A 21,188-nucleotide genomic window follows, 5' to 3' on the forward strand; every position below is an offset into this window, starting at 1 on the left:
CTAGGGCCAGCAAGTAAGATAAGGGCAGACAGAACACCAAGCCCTAGGAGAACACATTTGCCCAAACTGTCTATTCATGCTGTCAGGCCAATGCACCCAGTCGCTTCTGGGTTCACAGTCCTCATATTTGAAATGTGCTTTTCACATCACTGCAGACCTTAGTTACATCCTGGGAAAAAGACTATTTCCTAAACTAAAAAAAAAAAAAAAAAGAAATGTACTTTTGAAGATAGAGTGACACGCCTTAGAAACTGTAGGGGGCTCAGAGCAAACATTAAAAGGCCCATAAATATTTATGTGGCAAGTTTCCATGGATTGCTTTCCCAAAGTAATCATAGTTGACACATTTGCGTACTGACACATACATACACACACATACACACACACACGTATACATACTCATGTTCCTTCCAAGCCAACCACTCCCAAAACAAAACCTAAGCTCGTACTGACTATTTCTGCACTAGGCAGTCTCTAACCCAGCAAGGGAGGGGATGTGAAGGGCTGGATAAGCTAGAGCCTTCTCTCTCTCATGGACTGCTGGTGCTGCCTATCAAACGCCCAGGCAAGTGACTCAGTCTTTCCCAGTCTCCATTTCTCCATCTGTAAAATGAAGGTATTCAAACAGATAAATGACACAGACTCTTTTCCAGCTCTAAATCTCTATGATTCTATAAGGAATCACACCAAAGTTCTTAGAGAATTACCATAAACCAATCTAGCTGATGGGCTTCCCTGGGGGTTCAGACAGTAAAGAATCCACCTCCAATGCAGGAGATGGAAGTTCAATCCCTGGGTCAGGAAGATCCCCTGGAGAAGGGACTGGCTACCTACTCCAGTATTCTTGCCTGGAGAATTCCGTGGACAGAGAAGCCTGGCGGGCTACAGTCTATGGAGTCACAAAGAGTCGGACACAACTGAACGACTAACACTTTCACACTCACTTCATAGTCTATCAGACAAAACATCTCAATACTTGGTGGGGTTAGGGGAAGGTCTGTCAGAATAGATGTCAAACCAGTGCTTGATGACCTCTGCAGTACAGAGAAGAGAAGCCAGGGGCAAGGGGAAAAGAAAAAATTTTATTAAGTTTAGTAGGGAAACAACACACTTACAAACAGGATCTGAGAACGGGATAAAAAGGAAAGAACTGACATAACAGATACCAAGCAGACAGAGGAGGCAAGCTTTGCCACCTACTTGGATGCCTAGGAGAAAAGATAGCAAGAAAGAAAAACTGGGCAAAAGGAGGTGTGTGCCTGACAATAAACTCAGTCTCCTGAAATTTACTCTCTCATTTCAAATGTGCTTCCAACAGAGGTATTCTCCAAGCAGCAAACTGCTAGCCCTTTTAAAAGAGGCCTCGATTTGGTGCCTTGTTCTCCACAACGATAAGAACTATCCCCCATGCCCACCCCACCCCCAGCCCCAGCCAAGAAAGAGTAAGATCCATGCTCAGAAAAAATGAAATTGCTATTTGAGAACAGCCACATCTGCCAATGATTAACTCCAGGATTTATTACCAATTAGGACGATAAATCTCTGCTTACTTTGGCTCCTGGAAAGTTGATTTCACAGGAAAATGGCAGGGAGGAGTGGTGGTGGCAGGGAGAGTCATTTGAGACAAGGAGGGAGAAATCCAAGCTTAAAAAGACACACTTCAAATTCAAAAGGAAGCAGAATACCTCGGGGACCAGAGCGGAAAGCAGGCTTCACCTTGTGGTTCTAAGCAAACAGCCCAGCAGATGCCCGCAGGGTTAGCAAAGTCAGAGAGACTAGTGCCACCCAGAAGAGTGTGTTGGTACCTGGAAGGAGTTGCAAAACCGAGGGGACGGCAGTAGCCAGGTCACCAAACGGCCGAAGTTGGCAGTGGAGCACACGCATCAGAAGGTTTTTGGGTTTTTTTTTTGCCACATCACAAGGCTTGCAGTGGTATTTTATGAGTCCATTTTATCTCCTTTGTTAGTCTATATTAATATTACAGACTGAATTGTGTCCCTCCCAAATTCATGCTGAAGCCCCAACCCCCAACATTGTTTTTTTCGCCAAGCTGTGCAGCTGGCAGGATCTTAGTTCCCCAACCAGGGATTGAACTGGGCCCACGGCGATGAAATGGTAAATCCTGACTATTGGACTGCAAGGGAATTCCTGCCTCAGGAGCTTTAAGGTTCCTTATCTCAGGGGTTCTCAGCTTTGGCTGACCACTGGAATCACCTGTGAAGCTCTAAAAACACCTACACCTGAGTCACGATGAAGACCAATTAAATCAGAATCGCCAAGGGATGAGGTATCAGGATTGTGCAGGAACTCCCCAGGTGACCCGCTGGGTGCAGCCAGGGTTGAGAATCACCGCTTACGTCGTTCCCTCCTCATAGCAGCTCCCTGTATTGGTACAGTACTCTCGAGATTTCATACAAGAGAAAGCTGAGGCACAATGAGGCCCAGTAACTGGTCCAGGGTTACACAGTAATGGAGGCAGGATTTGTACTCAGACCTCACCTTCTTAACCATCATGCTCCTTGGCCTCCAATGCTATGCTTCTCAGCATTCCAGGCCCTGAGCCTCCATGGGCTTTTCTCAAACTATTTTCATATATTTTTTTCCTAAAAATTCTTACAGAAATGAGACATTAGCCCATATAATGCTACAGGTTAACTAGGAAGGCAGGCTTCTTTCCTTTGCTTGGAATGACATCAAAACAAGGAGGTTGCACCGAACATTTCATGCTCATTGGGAGTTCTCATTCATCCCTTCAACAAACATTACGTGGCAGTTTTCTACAGTCTATAAACTAGAGCCCCCCTGTACAGATAATCACACAACAGATATCCTAAGGTCCTAACAGTGGCATGAGAGTCCACAGGCACTGAGTCCACAAACGAAAGTGGACAGCTGAGTGACAGGAAAGTATTATGACTCTGGTGAGTGAAAAGGGGCAAAGTAAATCATAGGCTCATACATGCATGTTGCTACGTGCTAAAATGGGGCTTCCCAGGTGGCACTAGCGGTAAAGAACCCGTTCGCCAACGTAGGAGACAGAAGAGACGTGGGTTCGATCCCAGGCTGAGGAGATCACCCAGAGAAGGAAATGGCAATCTATCCCAGTATTCTTGCCTGGAGAATCCCATGGACAGAGGGACCTGGTGGGCTATATAGTCCAAAGAGTTGCAAAGAGTCAGACACAACCAAACCAACTTAGTACCCACACATGTGGTGAAATAAAAGAATGAGCCCATAAATGGAAATCTGGGATAGTAAAATGCTATGAGAAGGCTGGGAGTACACTATGGGAGATCCGTAACTATTTAAACAAGAAAAGGCAAATTCCTGGCTGGCACCTACACGAGTATAGTGAGCTAGATGTCAACAGGGGAGTGGGGACTGAGGGGACCTCAAGTGCGCCATATCCTAACCAAAGAGATGGCCAGTTCTCACCTCCAGCCAGAAGTTTCCATGTAGGAATGTGGGTACAGCATTGTCAGTCCTTCGGTTCTAAGTACTGGTTGTTTAAAGATTTACCATTTTTAAATGGCATCTAAGTCAAATCTTTTCAAAACACTGCGCAGACCAAAGAAAACACATCCACCACCAGGTCTGCTCTCATCATTGAGAGTAAGCCCCCTGCTTGACGCGTGGATCCCCAAACAACAGCTTATTCACCTGTGCTTCCTCCCACTCACCCCACCCCCCTGCAGGTATGCTCATTTATTTTGGGTACGGCATCTGGAATAGCACCCTGGAAATCAGCGCCCGAGAAGAAGCCCTGCACCAGAGCACCTACCAGCGCTACGACGTGGACGACCCCTTCTCAGTGGAGGAGGGCTTCTCCTATGCCACTGAGGGCGAGAGCCAGGAGAACTGGGGCGGGCCGGCCGAGGACAAAGGCTTCTATTACCAGCAGATGTCAGATACGCAGCCCAACACCCGGACGAGTAGCAAGGCGAAGAGCAAAAGCAAACACAAACAGAACTCAGAGGCCCTGATTGCAAACGATGAGTTAGATTACTCTCCAGAGTAGGAGCACACACACCAGAAATGTGCAGACGTGGTGGTGATTTCTTTTCAGTAACTTCACCCGTGGGCTAGAAGGTGGAAACTTCTTTGGCTCTCATTTCAAAACTCCAGCCTTCCCCAAAGTCAGTCCCCAGTCATAGCCTGTCATTGGCCACCTCTGCTCTTCATGACCGTTCTGTGGAAGGGCTTCACCCGGGTCCCATAACTAGTCCCCTTGCAAAAACAAACAAAAAACTAAACTAAAAGCTATGAGAAATTCTATCAGGTGCAACCATCAGAGCTGATGGCAGTGTCTCCCAGGCCTTTGCTTTGCTGGTTGAATCTTTTTGCTTCTTACCAAGGCCCCAAGATGCAGGGAGTGAAACCCCTGGAAATGTGCCAAAGCAGGTGGGGTTGGGCAGAAGGCAGCATTTCAACCACCTGAGATCTCAAGGGCAAAGCCCTGTTAGAACACTAGGCTGAGAGCCACTCCTCGAGGCCACGTGGCACTTGGCACTTTCTCAGAAAGCAACATTTTGTTCTGAAATCTCACAAAAACAAATTCATGGTGATGCATACTTCTTTTTCCTTCGCCAAGGTTCTCACAGTCTCCAAACTAGAACTTTAGGATGCAGCAAAGGTCAGGAACTCTGAAACCATGATCCCAAAGATCTCAGACTCACTGTAAGACAGTCAGACCCAATAATAAGGTAAGAAGCACCATCAAAACTCTACTTAAATGCCCAGGAGAAAAAAAAAAAAACCTAAATAACCATCTCTTGCAGTGAAAGCCAGAAGGGCACTGGCAAAAATTAACTCTCTGTCATGTCATGCCTTCTTTTATACCAGACTCTAAGCTCCTGCTGACATGATGAAAGAGGGCAAAGTGGAGCATGATTTCATGGCACTAATATGCCTTGAAGAAGTAGGCTATTTGTTTTATGATCAGATAAAAAAGCTTTACAAGGAGAAGTGACTCAGCCACTGAGATCACATTGCAAACTCTATTTCAGATTTCTAAAATTATAAATTCTGAAGTTTTTTGAGATATGCAGCCACTTGATTGGTGGGTGCTAATCTGAAAACAAAAAATACTGAAGCATAGCTACTTAGGTAATCACATTCCATGAGATCACATTTCATTCTGAACCCTACTCCTCTGGAGTAGCTCACTTTCAGACATGGATTTTTCCTGTTATTTCCCAAAGTAGTTTCACTAAAACCCACAGGAAAAAATCTACCTGATAAGGTCTAAACCCTGGCGAAGGGCAAGGCAACCCACTCCAGTATTCTTGCCTGGAGAATCCTCATGAATAGGGAAGGCTAGTGGCTACAGTCCATGGGGTCACAAAGAGTCAGACATTACTGAAGCAACTTAAGAGGGACTCTTAAAGATTATTTTCTCAGAAACAAACTAGAAGAGGACATTTGCAACAAGAAAAAAACACATGGTCTGTGCATTCTAGTCTTGGGCTATAGGGATTCATACAGTACCTTGAGATGTGTACACATGTATGTGAAGGCACAATTTGGATCAAGCTAAAATCTGTGAGGATTTCCTGAAAGCAGGGCAAAATAGTAAATTCTTTGCTCTCTCTGTCTCCTGGATCTCGAGTTATGCCAAAAGTTTTCCAGAACATCAACTAATGTTTAAGTCTGTTCTTTCTTAAAGGTTGAGATTTGTGCCATCTTGGCATGGTTCAGGATTATAGACAGGATACAAAAGCACATTTTTATGTGAAACTAACAATGATCAAAAATGCACCAAATCCTAAACAATAGGAATAAAAAGAAATGTAACATCTGCCCTTGGAGGTTCACAGCCCAGGGAAAGGGCAGCACCGGAACCTGATAAATGTAGATAAAACAACCAAACATGGCAAGTCCTCTTGGTTGATGAACTGGGCTTTAAAAATAATAATATTTATAAAAAGGCCAACTGAAACTAGTTTTTCTTTAATAAATTGGATATCCCACCCGAAGCCAATGTATGCCATTTAAATTCAAATAATTACTATTCTCCAGATCTTTTTTTTTTCACTCCTCTATAGTAATTGTTCAGCACTCTGGTTTTCCTGAGGTCATTTTTTCATCTTAATGTAATGCTTGGCAATTCCATTTCTCTCTCCCCTAAGATTAACCATAAAGATACAGTGGCTGGTGTGTGAAATATATCTTTGGAGATTAAATTAGTACTTCTTGTGAAAACAAACTTTGGAACTGGTCTTGCTGCTGCTGCTGCTGCTGCTGCGTCGCTTCAGTCGTGTCCGACTCTGTGCGACCCCATAGACAGCCCACCAGGCTTCCCATCCCGGGGATTCTCCAGGCAAGAACACTGGAGTGGGTTGCCATTTCCTTCTCCAATGCATGAAAGGGAAAAGTGAAAGTGAAGTCGCTCAGTCGTGTCCGACTCTAGCGACCCCATGAACTGCAGCCCGCCAGGCTCCTCCGTCCATGGGATTTTCCAGGCAAAAGTACTGGAGTGGGGTGCCATTGCCTTCTCCGGGAACAGGTCTTAGGACTGAACAAATCTGCCTAGTTTAAATATAATCTATTAGACTTGAGACATATCCAGACAGATGGGGTGGAACTGTATTTATTAAAAGTGTTCAAAGAGAAATATGAGAAATATGAATGCAAATAACAAAATCTTAACATGCCTGAAAGAGCTTCCTTTTACTAATAAGGTGTAAGTATTATTGTTAACAACTGTCTTCTGGTAGATGTGTGGAGTTTCTGTAGCATGAGAAGAGAGGACTCGTGCTTGGTAAACCCTGTTGGTACTGATTTCATAAAGACCCTCTCAAAATCATCCTCATTCCAGGAGTCATTTCTCTCAAATAGTATCTCTATATTTTTTTTAAGCTTTGCTCTCTTTATTGCTCTAAATTGGTTAGTCATTTCACCAGTGACCTTGGTTTTTTTTAAAAATTAGTCAATATAATAGAAAATTTTTCAAGATAAATAGACATGTTTTTCTCTCATGGTTCCCAGCCTCTGTGAAATAGACTCAGATTTCACAGTGCAGTTTTCAAATATCATTAATCACTAGAATGATATTAGCATCTCCTAATTCATTTTCTTAAGACTATATTTGTAGGACCACACTAAAAGTAAGATCACCCTATAATTACCTCAGACACTTAGCCCCTTGAACAACATCCTAGGAAGACCTATATGTTACTGAATCCTCTGTAGCAAGAGCTCTTTCGGTGAGATCTCATAATATGGATTTATGGCTTGGAGCTAATTATTTGGCTTTTTAAATGTATGCTACTTATTAGTACTCTCCTTCACTTCAAGAGGATTTCAAGTGGTTATTAAAATACATATAATACCAAAAAAAAAAAAAGAAATGAGGAATGTGAGGCAAATAAAAATAGAAAAGAAAGGATAAGACAAAGCTAGAAGTGTATTTAGTGCACAAATGGAGAAACTTGATATGCATTGCTAAATTTGCCAATGAGGGAGCAACTTAAGAAATGATGAAATTGTTGATAATGACAGCAAGAAGTATTTCAGCATGATAAGACTAAATCTTTCCTCAGGAGGGCGAAGAATTGTAACAGCAGAGACCACTGACACCCACAGAAAAGCTTCAGGGCTAGATTTTACCAACTACATGTGCCTGGCTTATAGTGGATGTTCAATAAATACCTGATAATCTGATGGATGGGTAGATGAATGAAAGGAAAATGAAATACTTATTCAACAATATTTGTGGAGAGCATATTATGTGCCGTAGAGATTCAAATATGGAAAAGACCTTCCTCCAATGGAAAGATCAAAGAGAACGCAGCCCTTGTGTTGAGCCTTGTGGGATGGGCAAAATTTTGCCAGGTAGAAACGAAAGCGATGCCTGCCAAGTGCAGGATCAGCATGAGTAAGGTATAGATTGTGGCTGATAACTATCTCTTGACTAATAACTTGTACTGTGTCTCCTTCAAGGGAAAGCAAGAAGCTAGTTTAACAAGAAGACATGATTTATATTTTGAACTGTAGGAAATAATGCTGAGAAGGCAGGTCAGGGCTCATGCACAGAGAGACATGAATGTTGAACTGAGCTCGGCAGCTCTCCTTGGGTGGGGAGGCACTGAGAAAATGATGAAAGTATGAATCAGTGAAGGCTGGACTTTAAGAAACTGGAGCAGTGGCTTCCTCTGCCCAGGCAAGGAGCTAATAAATCACATACACACTCCAAGTTGATTTCACATATTAAAGGAGAAAAATATCCATTCTTAAAACAACATATGATACTTCCTTTGAAATCCTGTCTGATTTCATCATTAGCTGAGAAGTTTGTTCATTTAACATGTAGACAGACAACACAGTTATTTCCAGCCACATTAAAATTTTCAGTAATACGTTTAAACAACAAAGCTAACAACATTTTATATCTATCTAACCTAAACGTTAAAACTGCAGCTCACGATTTTACTCAAACCTGAGTACAAAGCCACTTTGAACTAGTGAAAGGAAAAGAATGACAGAATTAGGTCAAGAATCCAGTTCTACTTCTTAGTAACAAACTAACAGCAATCAAATATCAACATAATGGTTATGATGAGCCTGTTTAATAAACAGGGGGAGAAAACTACTGAATTTAATGATCTTTCTTTCTCTAAAACCTATGGGTTGTTCAGGATATAAACCTAGTAATACTGGTTAAATAAAACACAAACTCCTTCAAAGAAATGTCTTCTCCCATTCTGAAAAGAGTTGATGAACCTGAACTCCTTTACACCCCACTTGTTGGAAATCAACTTTACAAGGGGCTAGAACTCTTCACGGCAACATAAAGAGAAACTACAAGAGTCTGAGAATCAGCCTAAAAGACTAGAGGAAATTGCTGTCCACTTTTTCACCAGGTTTTAGCAGGGCTGAGATGTCAGTGAAAGCCAACCGAGGGTCAGCCACAGGTTTACTGATTTTGCGTCTCCGATTAGACTGCCTTGTTGGGTGGAGATGTCAGAAATCGGAAGACGTGTCTGAAGCCACAGCTGGGGGTCAACTCACCGAGTCCAGGAGGCAATCAGCAGTCCACTCTTGGACTAAAACCCTCGGGTTAGTCAGCACTCCGAAGCTGGCCTTAGTATCTTATGCTAGTGGAGAGAACGGAGCAAAGGAAACACACCCTCCAAATGCGCCACGTGGAATTTGCACTCCATTTTCTCGCTGTTTCAGAATATAACTTGTTCAGGAGCGTTTTTCTATCCCAAATTTGACGGAGCCTCGGTTTCTCCCATATGCATGCACCTCCCAGACTCTAAGGACCCCTTTGTCTACAGAGGCCTCTAGAGTCCCTCGGAAAGATGGGCGCCAACCTGTACGCAGCAATGCTGCCGCAGTGAAAGAGCCAGAAATGTGTAAATGAACAACGCGCGCGCTGGACAGCGTCCCAGCCAGCAGGCCTCAGCCGCGACCGGAAATCCGGATGCTGTTTTCCCAAGGCATTTTTATTTCTCAGCTGGAATGATGATGGATAGCAAGAAACCCCTATCGTGTACGATAGTCCTGTATCTACTTTCATTGTCTCAAAGATTTTAGAGGAGAGACTGTTGTAACTTTCTTCCCGCTCAGGAGCAAGTTCGTTCCTAAAAAGCTTTCCTATTTTTGCTTGGTTTGAGTAACTCACGCATCCTTTTGAAATACCTAGGCACTTGCCTTTTGCCAAAACTCCTTCTCTAGGAAAACCTTCTCTTCTTTTTTTAGAACTTAAAGCCCAAAAAGGATTAGTGGACATTTTGAAGGCCATCGAAAGTGAACATATGTTCTGTAGTATCAACTAAAATAGTGTTAGACGTCATTAAACAGTATACTACCTGAATGGAGTTAATAAAATGCACAACAGCTTTGGGCTTGAAATCTTCTGAAACCAGGCAACTATAATTCCATATTCTATAAGAACATGTAGTGCATTTTGATACAATAAGGAAAGAAAATGGCTTGGTATTAGAACTAGGAAACAGGGGCAGCCTGTGGATTTTTTCATATAGACTCTGTGATTTTCCCCCCATTTTTCTGACATTGGCATTGGTGACATTGGCTAAAGGGAACTGTGGGTCATGTGAGTCCCCCAGAAAGTGCAGACTATGAAGGACTGAGTTCATTCTGGTACTGGGATGAGGACGCTGTTCCTTGTACATCTCCTACTGATTGGTCTTTGCAGTTGCAGATACTTTGCTTCACTCACTCATGCTCACAAAAGCTAGAATCTACCCTGGAAATCATAAACCTCTACTTTCCAAAGCAAAAGCACGGTTAATGCTATGATGGTGTATAAATACCTCATCTGTCTGGGCTAATAGAAGGGGCTGCAGGTCTTTTAAAGAGCAGCTACAGTCCTCATTCCATGTTGGCACACCATCTATCCAGGACTCACATTCTAGCTTTTCTCACTGTGGAAAAGAAATGTTACTGTTTAATTCATATCCAAAGTTATAAATACAGCTTGTAAATTTTACTAACATGTTTCATTTTTGTTTGATCCTTAAGAAGTACAACTTGCTTTCTGCAGATGGTAACTTCTGGTGGTGTTCTCTGCTTTTTTTTTTTCCTGGTATGAACTTCTGTGTTTGTTAAAGTTTGTTCGTTTTGTGGTTTCTAATTCCCATTGGTGCACTGTACAATGGGGTGTGTAGTGTTATGAAGAAAGAAATAATATCCAGATATGTTATGAAGTGTGTTTTATTTTCAAATGACTGTGATGTTGACAATATATTGATTTATCAAGATACTAAGGGAAAAATTCTAAATTTACCAAAATGTGTATATTTTAATAAATGGATAAAGCTTTATTGTGTGCCTTTAAATTTTAAAATGGGCTTATAAAGAAAGTCAGAAACAAAAGTGTCTTACTATAAAATATCCATAGTAATGTAAAGCTCTTATACAGGAAGCGACCAAAAGAAAAAAAAGAAAAGGAGCTTTCCCATATTTTGTTAACCTCAACCAATATCTGAAGTCTGCTACTTTCTTTCCATATTAAAATGGAGATGAATAAGTGAATCTTGCCTTAAATGTTTCAATTGTCCTTTGTAGAAAAGTGAGATAAATGAGCTCATTTTTTGGAACTAATTGCATTATTGTGGAAAATTCATTTTCAGAATAAAAAAACTTTTAAAAATTACAGGTAATCGACTATTAAAATTTAAATTTGAAGAAAGTCAGTGCCATCCTACCTTTTAAAATTCACTTTACTTCAGTAAAGAAACTGAAAGTTCCACTTTAGCAGACTTGGGAGAACATGAAGTGACTCCATCTCCCTCTCACCATTTTCCTCCAACAAGATACAGGGCTTTACCCAGGACCCTGCTCACTAGGCTGCCTTGTGAGTTACCGCTTTCCCAGCTCCAATTTCCAGGCACAGCCACACATCCCTCCACCCTTAGAACATTAGAGTTATTGCCCACGTTCATTTTATGGCCTAATTGCAAGAACATTACCTGCCGAGAGTCTCAAACCCAATTAATGATGATAGCATTCATTTATTTTACTTTTTGATGGCATAGATAGTGACATCTGCAGAAAAGATAGAGAGGAGCATCAGGGTCACATATTGTCCACACCACATGAGATGTGAAGAACCTGCCTTGTCTTTATTACCTACAACTCCTTAATCTCCCTTGCAAAGATCTACCCCACTGGGTAGCAGGGAAGAGAAAAACAAACTTTAAATATATTAATTTATGGAATCACATTTGCCTTCCAGTTTGGTCTCTTTTTAGATGATCTAGTCTCTTTGTAATAAATTCTCCATCTTCTGGATTTCCTCCCTTCTCCCTTGCTTCTGTCCAAAATGGCATCTGGGAACAGAGCTGATGAGATCTCATAAGAGAGGGGAGTTCAGGTGTAGATGAGGACTAGGGTGCTCTGAATCACTGATGGATGCTCCTGCAGAGTGACTCCCTGGGTAGCTCCCTGGACAGATGACCACTGAAGAACAAAGGGCCGTGTGGGTCTCATGATGACACTCACTTCCAAAGTTCATAGGCCTGGCAGTTAACTCTGGAAAAGTTCCTGAACATTGACGCCTCTTCAGCTGGACTCCAGACCTTTGCTGGTCTGCTGAGGCCTCAGCACTTCTGGATTAGAATTCACTGCATCCCACCACGGGATGGGCCTGAGAACCAGGAGCTGGGGCACCAGCTGGGGCTCGAGTAGCAGCCACGCCTGTCACTAACAATACACTATCGTTTCTGGCCTCTGCTTACAGAGGCATATAGCCAATGGTGTGCGACAGCCTGCTCATGAGAATGATTAACTTTCCATGACTTTGGTGACTCAGTTGCAGAAACAATCATTATTAACACTTAACTTCTACAAACTTACAATTAGTTATATTGAAAGTAAAGGTGATAAATACTCAAAACTGTTTTATTACATGTAACTGTGATCTATGCTCTTGAGGTTATTTACAACTGTTACGTCTGTATGGAGGAAATACTATGTAATGATGAGCTATTACACATTTCTTCCCAGCTCTGTGTTCAGTGAATTCACACAGCTCAGCCACGGTGAGCGTTATTTACGCCATGCAAATTGGCACAAGCTGCAAGATCAGGGTTGGGTTTTTTTTTTTTCCTTTCCCAGAGAGCTGTCTGTTAAATCTTTATAAGCACTGCTAAGTCACTTCAGTCGTGTCTGACTCTGTGCGACCCCATAGACAGCAGCCCACCAGGCTTCCCCATCCCTGGGATTCTCCAGGCAAGAACACTGGAGTGGGTTGCCATTTCCTTCTCCAATGCATGAAAGGGAAAAGTGAAAGTGAAGTCGCTCAGTCGTGTCCAACTCTTCGTGACCGCATGGACTGCAGCCTACCAGGCTCCTCCATCCGTGGGATTTTCTAGGCAAAAGTACTGGAGTGGGGTGCCATTGCCTTCTCTGTTTTATAAGCACACCACAAACCAAAACAGTGTATTAAAAAACAAAGACTTTGCTGACAAAGGTCAGTATCATCAAAGCTATGGTTTTTTCAGTAGTCATGTATGGATGTGAGAGTTAGGCCATAAAGAAGGCTCAGTGCCAAAGAATTGATGCCTTCAAATTGTGGTTCTGGATAAGATTCCTGAGAGTCCCTTGGACTGCAAGGAGATCAAACCAGTCAATCCTAAAGGAAATGAATCCTGAATATTCATTGGAAAGGCTGATGCTGAAGCTAAAGCTACAATTCTTTGGCCATCTGATGGGAAGAACCGACTCATTGGGAAAGACCCTGATGCTGGGAAAGACTGAAGGCAAAAGGAGAAGAGGACAGCAGAGGATGAGATGGTTAGATAACATCACTGACTCAATGGAATGAATCTGAGCAAACACAGGAGATTGTGAAGGATGGTGTGCTGCATTCATAGGGTCACGGAGGGTCAGACACAACTTAGTGACTGAACAACAACAACAAGCACACCACAACTTATATCTTTCCAGCTCACTGTACCATAACCCTTTGGATGTTTTCAGGCATTCTCACTCCTATCACATCCTGCCCACAGAGTGGGGATAACCCTTTGGATGTTTTCAGGCATTCTCACTCCTATCACATCCTGCCCACAGAGTGGGGAAAGCCTGGACATGTGTTTTTCCCTCTCTGTCTTACCTCCATTTCTCTTCCTCTCCCCATCATCTAGCAGGACCAGTAGGGGCTGGACTAGCCCTCTTCTTTCAGTCTGAAAAGGACTTCCCTACATATTATCCTTCTTCCGGGGCAGGGGGTAGGTGGCAATAAGCCTGATAATTTAGTCTTACTGGTGGGAGGATGCCCATTTGCACGTTTACAAACAGTATACAAGAAGAGTCATAGTGCAACCTGGAACTAGGGATTATCAGGATCAAAAATAATTGGATTGATATTCCAAAATACAACCTGATTACATGGGTCTTAAAGTTGAAAGGTTATTTAATAACAAATACTGATGACTATTTGGAGAAAATGGAACCCTTGTGCACTGTTAGTGAAAATGTAAAATGATGCAGCTGCTGTGAAAACAGCTTGGCAATTCCCCAAAGCATTAAAGATAGAACTACCATATGAGCCAACAATTCCACTTCTAGGCATATATCCAAAAATAAGGAAAGTAGAGTCTCGAAGGTATTTGTTCATAGCAGCATTATTCACCATGGCTAACACATGAAGGGAACCAAATGTCCATCAATGAATAAATGAATAAAGAAAATGTGGTCTATACATAGGATAGAAAATTATTCAGCCTTAAAAATGAATACAGTTATGACATATGCTACAGCATGGAGGACATTATGCTAAGTTAAATAAGCCAATTGCAAAGAGACAAATATTAACTAATATGAGGTACCAAGAGTAGTCAAAATCATAGAGACAGTAAAAAGAATAGAGGTTGCCAGGGGCTGGGGGAGGGAAGAGTGCAGAGTTACTGTGGATATAGAGCTTCTCACTGGGAGAGGGTGGTGTTGACATTTGCACGACAATATGAAGGTACTTAATACCACTGAACTGTACTCTTAAAAATGGCTACTATGGTATGTTTTATGTTATATATATTTTACCATAATTCTAAAAATTGGGAAAAAAAGATTAAAAGGTTTATTCAGAGTATTGAAGGTGTTTTAGAGGCATCTTCTCCTTAGTCTGTAGCTCAAAACCATTTTTAAAAATTAAATACTCATTAGAAATGTAAAAGATTCACATATCTCAAACATTCAGTGGACAGCTTTCCCACATGTTATTTCCAACTGTTAGGAGCTCACTGACTGGCAATGAGTCCTTTCTGTGTCGAGTTCCCTTCCTCTCCTCAGCCCACATGCTTCTACCCCATGAGAAGTTCTTTCCATTCTCCTATTGGCCTCAATCAAATCAAGAAAAACTCTAAGCTGTGAGGCTCAGAGAGAAAAGCCTCACCGTGCCCCCACCCATTTTTATGACCTAAAATTTGAATTCTCCAACTGCTTATTACATATATGTGTAAGTCTGATGCTTACAGAGCCATTTAGAGTGTTTTCAGGAAGGGATGAGCCCTCTGAAAGTCAATTAACTGGATGAGATAAGTACTGTGGCAGACTTGCCTTCAGAGAAGGGAAATATGAATGATTTGTGACTCTAATTAACTTCAAACACAGCAACAGGAATACAATTTGGAATAGAATCCAAAGAGGAAATAGTCCATCCAAATTCAATTCTGGTGACTGGAAGACTGTAATTGAATTTCCTTCCTAGCGGAGACACTCCTCACAGGGCAGGTGGGAAGGGGGCAGGGGGTTTCCTAGCAATGGGGTTCCCTGTTCTCTGAAGCTCTAGGTTCAAAGCAGCCTCTTTTTTTTTAACGTTTTAATTGGTGTTGCAATATAACCAATGAACAATGTTGTGATAGCTTCACGTTAACAGTGAAGGGACTCAGCCTTACATATACAGGTATCCACTCTTCTCCAAACTAAAGCAGCCCCTTTAATATACTGGAAATAAACTCAGGATATGGATACAATGTCCTCAACTTCCCCACCCAGCCTTGTCAACCTTGTATTTAAGGGGGAGATTGGGCTAACCAACTATGGTAGAAATGGTGTGGGAAGATGTGCTGTGAAAGAAGGGCATCCCTGCCCTACCTACTCCCTGATGCCCAAAATGCCTCCATTGGAAACAAAGTCTGGCATTCTTCAATAAGAAAGAGATCTTCAAATGCCTTCACAGTTAACTCCCCTTGGAAGAAGAAACACTGTCTTAATTCATTCACATTGAGATACAAGTGACTGATATCAGTTCCTTCCCAGAAAGGGGAGTTTTCACAAGTCACGAGAAAAGATTACGAGTTCGTGGGGTGCCTGAGAGAGAGGATTAGGGGACTCCAGGAGGCGAAATGGCACAAAAGGGAGAGGCCCGAGCCCCAACAACAGGCTTGGCCCCATTCACTTCACAACTTTGCTGAGAGTTAGATCTAAGTACAGAAGACACCAAAAGCCAGCCCTGAACTGTTGCCCTCAAGATCTCACTGAGGGAAGAGATGGCTGGTTGGGGGCAGAGGGGCTTCAACTGCAGGAGAGAAACCTGTGTTCCTGGCTCTCCGTGGATGGCTGTGTAAAACCGGACAAGCTGCTTGCCCTATTTTCTGTAACAGGAAGTTGACCCATGATTTCTAACTTTCTGGATTACTGCCATGATGGAGGTGAACACATCTCTCTTGCTTCCTGCTGCACCTTAGCACCCAGGAACAGAGCCTGGGATGAGGAGGCATTCAGAGAATATTTGTTGAAGGGCTGGATGAATCAAAGTTAAGTATTCTCTTATCATACAAAGGCCCTCCATATGCTTTTGCCAAAGTGGAGAACAATTTCAATCACTCTCTTTAAATATTCGACAGATCACCTCTCCTACAAATTCCAGATCCTTTGAGCACTTTTAGAAATTGATCCTAAAAAATTAAATATTCGGAGATGTGATCAACGGTTTATGCCAAAGAATATCTCTATAAGTACAGGGAAAAAATTGTAATCAATCTAATGTCCCAAACTGAAAGTTGTTTAAATAAATTATAGTGTAATTTTAGAACTCAATACGGCACAGTCATACAAAAATATCTTCAATGAACATCCCATGACATAAAAATATTCACTAACTATATTTTTAAGGTAATAAGATGAAAAGATTATATATAATGTTTTTAGTTTTGAAAATACATGTATTTTACATATGCACATAAAAAACATTTGTTGCTAATTCACTTCAGTCGTGTCCAACTCTGTGGGACCCCATGGACAGCAGCCCACCAGGCTCCCCCGTCCCTGGGATTCTCCAGGCAAGAACACTGGAGTGGGTTGCCATTTCCTTCTCCAATGCATGAAAGTGAAAATAAAAGTGAAGTCGCTCAGTCGTGTCCGACTCTTGGCGACCCCATGGACTGCAGCCCACACAAATGTGGCAGAGAAGGCAATGGCACCCCACTCCAGAACTCTTGCCTGGAAAATCCCACGGGCGGAGGAGCCCGGTGGGCTGCAGTCCACGGGGTCCCACAGAGTTGGACACGACTGAAGCGACTTAGCAGCAGCAGCAACCATTGTGGGCTTCCCTGTGGCTCAGCTGGTAAAGAATCTGCCTTCAATGAGGGAGACCATTGTTACCTCTGAGAAGTCTGATTTGGGGTGGATTTGCATTTTCTTCTTCATGATTTTCTGTTTTTCCCAAACTTTCTTCAAAGCATATTTCACTTTCATTTTCAAAGATACAATGTAATTAATGTTTATTCCCTGTAACACAAGGGCCTTTTACAAATATTTGTTGTGCTAAATAGCAAACCAATAAGACACCTTGCGCCTCCCCCCAAGCAATGACACAAACAACAGAAACTATCCTTTCAAAGCCATATCATAGGCAGATTTCTCTCTATATACTGGCACTTGTAGAAGGCTCATATTCCTTCAGGAGAAGAAATCCAAACTCAAGTGGAGTTCATAAGCTTGGATACTTGGATCACATGTGTATTATTAAGTATTAAATACCAGTGTTAATTTGTTCCAGATGTTGAGGTTATCAAAAAGACATCACCATGGTAAAGAATAAATGCAGATATGTGCGTATTCAGTTGTAAATGCTTAGCTTAATTCTTCTACCAAGTAAAATATGCTCCAATATACCTTTGTGTTGCCTTGGGGATATTGCCTGTCACACAGAATATGGTCAATAATATTAGTTAAATTAGATTGAACAGAATTTCACTCACACCTGCCAAAAATTTAATTATTTTCAAAACCTGCATTTTGTTCATGATTTATAAATGAAATACATCCTTCACTAAGGTCATTCCTTTATTTAAAATCTCCAGTAGTTCCCACTTACCAATAGAATGAAGCCCTTCACTGCCTGCATCCCATCCATCTCTCCAGTCTCAGGTCTAACTCTTCCCCCAGGCATCCTATATTCCGATCCCAGCAGACTACTCAAGGTTTTCTGGGCATACTCTCCTGTCTCCTTGTGTCTCCTTGTATGTCCTTCACCCCCTTATCCACTCAGCAATCTCCCATTCATCCTTCAAGTTCCTCTCAAATATATCTTCTCTCTGAATTTCTGGAATTTCACCTCTGTCCTACCTCGTCCTTCCCTGATTACATGATTCCATAGCATTTTTTTTCCATGTATATAGCATTTTACATGTTGAATACAGTTATTTGTTTATATGTCTCTCTTCTGCTATAGATCATAAGCCTCCAAAAAATATGAAAAAAATTAGAACTGTTTTCCTAAAATAATTTTCATCTAAAAATTAAGAATAAAATTAAGCCTTAAATTAGTATAATAATATAATAGCAATACATTACAGTGTATTGATTACAATATATATTAAAGTAACAATATAATATGTTGATTATAACATATATTAACATATTGTTAAATAATATATTCAGTGTTAAATATAAGGCATAATTTGATTTGTATTGTATTATTATTATTGTGGATCCTATTGAGGCACATATTCATCAGACTATCCCTGTGAGGGTCTAATGGTCATCTGGGTCTTGAAGAGCTCCTGATGCCAGAGGTTCATCTTCAGTGAGGAGGGGTATACAGCACCACCCTCACCACCTTCACTATCTCATTCAAGTTATGCTGTTTTGTATAATACACATATCCATTTAAGTAGATTTATAGATTGCATTCCCAGGTGGCACTAGTGGTTGAGAACCGACCTGCCAGTGCAGGAGACTTAAGAGACTTGGGTTTGATCCCTGGACCAGGAAGATCCCCTGGAGAAGGAAATGGTAACCCCCTCAGTATTCTTGCCTGGAGAATCCCATGGGCAGAGGAGCCTGGAAGGCTACAGTCCAGGGGGTCACAAAGAATCAGACATGACTGAAGTGACTTAGCACACAGGTACATAGATTGTATTATCTCTTTTTACCAAACTAACCTCACAAAAAGAGCTAGTCAGTTAAAAAGATTCCTGCAAAGAAACCATAAAATAGCCCATTTATAGCAGCAAGCACAGTGAAGCTAAAAGTACAAAAGTTTGCTGTCTGACAAGAATTTAAAACAAAATAAACCTTGTTAATCAATGATCTTATACAATTCATGAGACAGCAGTTGCATTTTGAAATTAGTGCAAAGGAGAGATCATTATGTAAAAAGATGTTTGGACATGTATGTGATTTTCTTACTGAAAATAATATGTATCAACTATGAAAACAGTTCTGTACGTGTAGAAAATTTTATAGCCTGATTAAGAAATTTTACAGAGTATCTATAGGCTTTCAAATAATTTATTTAGAAATAAAAACATGCAACTTACCTGATTCGTTTGAAAAAACAATTGAAAGGCATTAAGGAATATGGAGAACTGCCAAATTTTAATACAAATCTTTGCAAAATTGGTGGAGGAGGTTGACACAAGAGTATAACGATTAAGGAATATGGTCAATGATGTACTTCTTCTGTCTGGTTCTGTGTATACACACGAAGTATCTTTTTTCAGTTAAAGCAGCTATTAAAACCAAGCAGTAAAATTAACTGAACTAAGAATCAGACTTCTGAACGTTTTTATCTCAGTATTAAATAATGAAGTAGGTTCAAGAGCATTGCTCTCATTAAAATATTATTACTAGTAAAAAGAAAAATAGCTTGTGTCATTAATATAAATAGTATGAAATAAAATTAAAATATTATGCCATTTTTGCCCATTCTCCCAACTTTCTGTACATTTTGTACAGTACATAATACGTTAATACAGTTGTTCATCTATAGAGATAAGAAAATAAACATACATAGGTTTATCTAGAGACAGAAGAGATAATAAAAGATTGCAGAATGAAAATCTTCTTACAAAATTTAATAGCAGAAATATAAAAATATTTCCTCCGTGGATCCTCTGCACAGAATGTGAAAAAATTTAAAACTTGGAGGTGGGGAATACTTTTAGGTACACTATTGTTTGCTTATTCTGTAGTAATTAAGAGGAGAGAAACTCTCTCTAAAAGTTTTGGTGTCCTAGGATTTAAACTATAGCACTGAATAGAAGATCAGAATGTAAATTATAGCACTGTGCAAGATAAAAAAGTGAAACCATGCATTCAGCTCTCAGAGAGGAATTAAATATTGAAATTTATTGGCATTTTCTGACAAAGTCTCAAGATCTCATTATTAAATAAATTCACTTGACCAAACAAAGGCACGTTCTAGTATCTTTCCTAAGAGGACCCTGATTTGAATTCATGAATATAATGAAATTCTGTTTCCAGAAAATGTTCAGAGGGAAATGAGGCGTTTTTATCACTTATCATTATAAAGCAATATAGTGCTTTGAAAATGGGATTCAAACATGTTTTGTGTTTTCTTCTCTTAAATTCTGTGGAGCTATTGTTTCCATTTAACAAATTAGAAGATGGATGCATTTGAAGCTGATTCACTTGTTACTATGCCCAGATCTTCAATTGCTACAGAATATTTATCCAATCTTCCTCCCCACACTTGCATCCCAAAAGCTGCTCAGGGACTGGGTTGGGTGCCCTGGGGCAACCTGGGGGTGGGGCGGGAGGGGGGGTGGTAATTGAGGCGGGGAGCTGGGAAGGAGGCTCAAAAGGGAGGGGATATATGTATACATACAGCTGATTCACTTTGTTGTACAGCAGAAATTAACACAACATTGTAAAACAATTATAGTCCAATTTTTAAAAATCCATGGTAATCATTGACACGACTATTTTCCAATAAATAAAGTATCTTGAGAAAGCGGGGTGGGGGAAAAGCTGCTCAGTTGCTGAGATCAGCTTACTGACCTAGGAAAGGACCTAAGTGACAACCAAATGAACTCTTATTGAGACAAAAGCAACCAGCTCTCCAGAGACAATCTGAGGACAAATAAAAGGCAAAACTACTTTCACTATGGGTGGCAAACATATGGAACTTGTTAAATCCGAGTGACGGTGCTAACTGAAGCATAAATGGGTTCATGGAAGGTTCAGATATATTCAGAGAGAAAAACTCTCTAAAGGGTTATTAAATGGAAGTTAGGTGTGTTGGGGAAAACTCCATGCCCTGGAAATGGCCCTCAAGGAGAACCTGAATCCCACTCTTCTAGCCATTAAAAGCACTGCAGCCACTCCAGCCTGACACAGAGCAAAGTTATTTTGTTCTTACCATGACATCAGAAATAAATTTCAGATCCTATTACACAGACGGCATCTTTGATAGCCTCCCAGGTCTTGGCTGTATATCATCAAGGCGGTATACTGTCACCCTTCTTATT

The 21,188-nt window shown here is 41.1% G+C and overlaps 1 protein-coding gene across 1 annotated transcript in view; it reads left to right on the plus strand.

The window, feature by feature from the left end:
• SLC7A14 (solute carrier family 7 member 14) overlaps positions 1-10,790 on the plus strand; it is a 115,841-nt gene extending 105,051 nt beyond the window's left edge. Inside the window, exon 8 of the mRNA XM_027541357.1 lies at positions 3,696-10,790. Coding sequence (XP_027397158.1) covers positions 3,696-4,018 — 323 coding nt within the window. The 3' untranslated portion in view covers positions 4,019-10,790. The remainder of the gene's footprint in view (positions 1-3,695) is intronic.
• Positions 10,791-21,188: the final 10,398 nt, after the last annotated feature.

The sequence above is a fragment of the Bos indicus x Bos taurus genome, chromosome 1 (genome assembly GCF_003369695.1).
Source record: "Bos indicus x Bos taurus breed Angus x Brahman F1 hybrid chromosome 1, Bos_hybrid_MaternalHap_v2.0, whole genome shotgun sequence".
Lineage (NCBI taxonomy): Eukaryota > Metazoa > Chordata > Mammalia > Artiodactyla > Bovidae > Bos > Bos indicus x Bos taurus.